This window comes from Notothenia coriiceps, unplaced genomic scaffold (assembly GCF_000735185.1).
Source record: "Notothenia coriiceps isolate Sejong01 unplaced genomic scaffold, NC01 NC01_scaffold00013172, whole genome shotgun sequence".
Taxonomy (NCBI): Eukaryota; Metazoa; Chordata; class Actinopteri; order Perciformes; family Nototheniidae; genus Notothenia; species Notothenia coriiceps.
The window spans coordinates 232,158-236,771 of record NW_011345873.1 but is presented as its reverse complement, the minus strand read 5'-3'; the positions used below and the strand labels follow the sequence as shown (position 1 = coordinate 236,771).

The window sequence follows — 4,614 nt, the reverse complement described above, 5'->3', positions numbered from 1 at the left end:
GTCAATAACACAGGGGCTTTTAGAGGGAGCTGTGTGTGTGTGTGTGTGTGTGTGTGTGTGTGTGTGTGTGTGTGTGTGTGTGTGTGTGTGTGTGTGTGTGTGTGTGTGTGTGTGTGTGTGTGTGTGTGTGTGTGTGTGTGTGTGTGTTTACTCACGTAGACATCCAGACGCAGTGAGGGCACAGCGGGGGCTTCACACAGCGACAGCATCATCAGCAGCAGGCCTGTCAGCAGCTCCATCATGTAGAACAGGTGGTTGTGGGCAAACAGGTACGCTGCCAATGCCTTAGGGTTTCGAGGATGGGTGAAGAACTTATCATTGTTCTCTCCCTCCTGTGTGTGACATTTAAAGGACGCATTTCAATCGCATAATGTCAGTTTTTCTCCTCTTATTTAATCAATGTCCCACCACTCTGCAGCAGTATCTGTCTGAGAAACACAACGCATTATCTGACACTGTGGTATGAGGAAGCAGTGACACGTGTTCCTGTACTTCATAGAAGACAATGTTGTGGATGTGTGGTCAATGTTATCTGTTTACAAAGTTGTACCTTTTAATGAATGAATGCTATAGTATAGAGCAGGGGTGGCAAACTCAATTTCATCGTGGGCCACATTAGAATTACGGTTGCACTCAAAGGGCCAGTGGTAACTTTAAGACTATATACATATACATAGATAAATATATATAATATATATATATATAAAATAATGTATTATTTTACAATATTATCAGATAGGGTAATAATTTCATAATTAACTACGTCTGAAAGCAGAAGTCTAGGGCAAGTTATTGCAAGTTATTGCAAGTCTCTTCAGTGGCATCTCACAAAATGAGATGCATTGTGGGACATGTAGTTTATGGGCAACGTGCTCCTGTAAAGCGGAACGTAACCTTATCATAAACGTATTATATTCTTTGCAAGCTCTTGTGGGCCGCATAAAATGAAGTGGCGGGCCGGATTTGGCCCCCGGGCCTTGAGTTTGACACCCCTGCTCTAGAGTCTCAATTAATTGGGAGTTTCATCACTGTAATGCTACGTAATGGCTAACAAGAGGGAACAACTTAATACACTTAATATACAGAAACTCCAATACTAATGGGTTTTCCACACAGGGTTTTGAGTGACAGGTACCTCTTGTACGTGTAAAGAAAATAAATGAAAGTAATGAGCGCAGAGGAGCAAATATTTCACTAAAAGTCTCCTATTTAAAATTTGAGAGTAAAATCTGCAAATTACCTCGTCCACCTTCTGCTCCTTCTGCAGCTCAGCCACGTCGATCATCAGACTGAAAAACAAAACACACCAAACTTTCTATGAGTGCCGACTCATCACACACACACACACACACACACACACACACACACACACACACACACACACACACCACACACACACCACACCACCACACCACACACACCCACACACCAACACCACACACCACACACACACCACACACCCACACACACACACACACACACACACACACACACACACCGCACACACACCGCTTCTGGTGTGAATTAAGTCTGACACACCGACTGCGCTTCATTTAACCCCATTGAGGCGTCGCTGTGAGGCAGCTTCAGGTTAATAAGAGAGTTGAAATGCATTAATGCTGCAAATATGATTAGTATAAGACAAAAGAGAAACACACTAATGGATACTCTGAACCTTTATCCTTTTATTTGCAGTACACGTTAGAGTCGTGCCAGCACTTTTAAATCTGCTTTTTATCTAACAAAGTGATCTGTACGTTTGATTTACTGCTAAAGACTTGGAATTAATCTTATATTATTCAAAGGTTCTCAGAGCCCAAAATTACAGCTTTAATGTCTCATTTGTCCAACATCAATCGTTAACCAAGGCATATTAATATCTATAATGGAAACATGAAAAAGTCTTTATATTTAGGAGCAAGGACAAGATAGGGGCCGATGTTGGTGGGAATGTGGATTAGGCTGATGCTATTGAAAAAAAAATGACATTGCGATCTTTTTTACCGGATGGAAGTTTTAAAAAAAAATGATTTTAGTTCACGGACGTCTGAGATGGATCTTAACTGGTTGACTCATCAAAACCTTAAGTCATGATCTAACATGTCATGATATGGCCAGGTGCTTACCCTCATATATAAGGGGTTCATCTGAGAATGAAGAAGAGAAAACCTTTTTGTATCAAATAGTTCCAGATGTTGCTTTCTTTTTGGAAGGTAAATCTCATTCTCTCCGGTATTGTCCTCTGTGCCTCGCTCATTTTGTACCGGTGTTTGATGGTCGGCAACTAGCGGGGCGGGCCTGCTGTGAATCTGACAAGAATGATTGTGATTGGGGTTTGGCTGTGCATGCTGAGCCTGCAGTCACTCATCAGTACCCCTGACATGAGAGCGCGCAATTTTCCTATAATTGTAACATGACGTGTTTGAGTTATGTACCTCTAATATCGTATGTCCTAAAAAAAAAGTTGAAAAAAAAAAAAATTATTAAAATTTTTTATAAAATCGCACGGTCCCTGTGATGTGGAATATTGCGCATGCGCATATCGCGGTTATCGCCATGACCACGTATAATTCGTTAGCCCTAATGTGGATGGAAATCTTATGAGGATTACAGTAAAAAACAACAAATCCACGACCCTTTCTTGGCCTCAAGCATCCCTAAAAACCAGTGCCTTCATTCATGCAAAAGTATTTTAAATATCATACCCGTGTCAGAGACAGATATATAAGCCTGTGTGTTTGAGTTTAACAAAGATCAGAGGTTGTAAAAGGAGAGACAGAGCGGGGGGAAGGAGAGGGGTTTCACTTTCCAAGCAGTTTTTAATACGTTTGAACATTTACCTCCGATGGAAGTCGTCTTTATCCGATGTCTTCATCGAACAGCTCATCTCCAGCATGTTTTGGTCCAGGTGTTCGTACATCAAGGCCTTGAAAAATACAAAAAATTTATGCATAAACTACATTTAAACGGACAATACTTAGCTGTGTACCCGCATTGTTACTGTAGATCCTTAGGAAGGATCTGGAGCATTAGTAATGCTTTATAAATACTGGATACACAGATTTATAATTGTAAATAGCTGTCGATAATGTTATATAGAAGCCAACACTTTTTGTTTCACCATATGTCCTTCCTCGGTTATCGTTTTTTTACTTTTCTTTATCAACATCTAAACCTAATGATACTTTAATGAATTTAAATTGTATTTACAATGTGTTTATTTTGCACTGTGGCTTTTAATTGGTTTTAATTGCCCTTGTGCTAGTGTAAATAGACTAATCTTGCCTAACCCTCTGGACCCACGGACATTTCCGTTATTTTGTATATTTTTGTGTTTTGCCTTATGACTTGTCATTTCTTTAAATCAAGTTTTACCCATCCCAGAATCAGCACCAAACCTCAGCTTGATGCTATATGTCCCTCATTAGAGGACTTAGATATAATCATAATATGAAAAATCTGCTCCAAAGCCTCAAGCTGTAGTCAAACTCACTTTGCCATCCTCAGTCTACTTTCAAACACTAAAATAACGTATTCCAACTTTTATTTTGTTTTCGCACGTGGAATTATCCGGCTCTCGTTCAGTACACATACAACGGAACTGACTCTGAGTCAGTCTCCGATTGGCTGTGTGTGGACTGCATCCACTCAGAGTGACCGATTCAGAACCGTGGCTCTTACAACTCTTTACGTCACAAACAAGATGGTGGATGGAGAATAGATCTATAAAACGATGAGCAATCAAGCGTGAAACTATCCGTATCTTTAAAAACTTTACGCCACATTCGTTTCCACCAAAAAATAAGTGAACGCCTTTGGGTCTTTGCCGTTTCTGTCGTTTAAGGGGGAAAACACGGCTTGTCTCGTGCTCAAACAGCTGAGAGGTTTACTGACGGCTTTGAACACAACGTGATATTTTGGAGATCGCATACAGCCCTGTGGGTGTCAGAAGGTTAGCAATGAAATAAAAACTTATATTGAAGCTTTCTTAGGGGATCCTCTTGTCAGACTTACCATCACTTCGTTCCACTTGGGGTTGACAGGTTCCGTGCCATGACTTTTGTCTTTGGGAAGAGCTGCGTTCCCCCTTGATGACCACCGTACGGGTCGGACTTCCCTTTGATCAGCCCGCCCAAAAACTTGTCTTTACCCAGCAGTTTCCTGTGCCTCGACGAAGTTGGATCCTACGGCACGCCCTGAGGATTAGAGGATCAAAAGCTTTATTTGGCAATTCACAATGGTTACAGAGGGAGTTGATGGGCAATCAAATCTGAAGTTCGTGGCGCCTTCCAAAATCAACCCAAGGAATACTTCATATTAATGTGCAAGGAAAATAGGCAACATGACACAATGGGTAGTAAAGTGGCACGAATAAGTACACATTTTTGTAAATTAGCAGTTTTTCTGCTTGCTTCACTGAGGACAGGATGAGCAATTCACTCAAAAAGAGAGGTATGATACGTTTGGTTTAGTTTATTTTGATTGTTCGGACCCATATGCGAACATTTAAATGGTAAATACCACAGATACAAATTCTATAAAACAACCAACTTAACAGTCATTAATTGACTTATTGTCTGAAAACTTACCCACTTGTAAAAGCTGAGTGAGTGA

General features: G+C 40.7%; 1 protein-coding gene across 2 annotated transcripts in view; it reads right to left on the bottom strand.

Annotated features, from left to right (window-relative positions):
- The window catches only part of tpcn1 (two pore segment channel 1), a 16,697-nt gene that overhangs the window by 7,540 nt on the left and 4,543 nt on the right, over positions 1–4,614 (bottom strand). For both annotated transcript variants that reach the window (XM_010773930.1, XM_010773928.1), the window contains exon 3: positions 156–332. In XM_010773930.1, the coding sequence (XP_010772232.1) occupies positions 156–332 (177 nt within the window). The remainder of the gene's footprint in view (positions 1–155; positions 333–4,614) is intronic.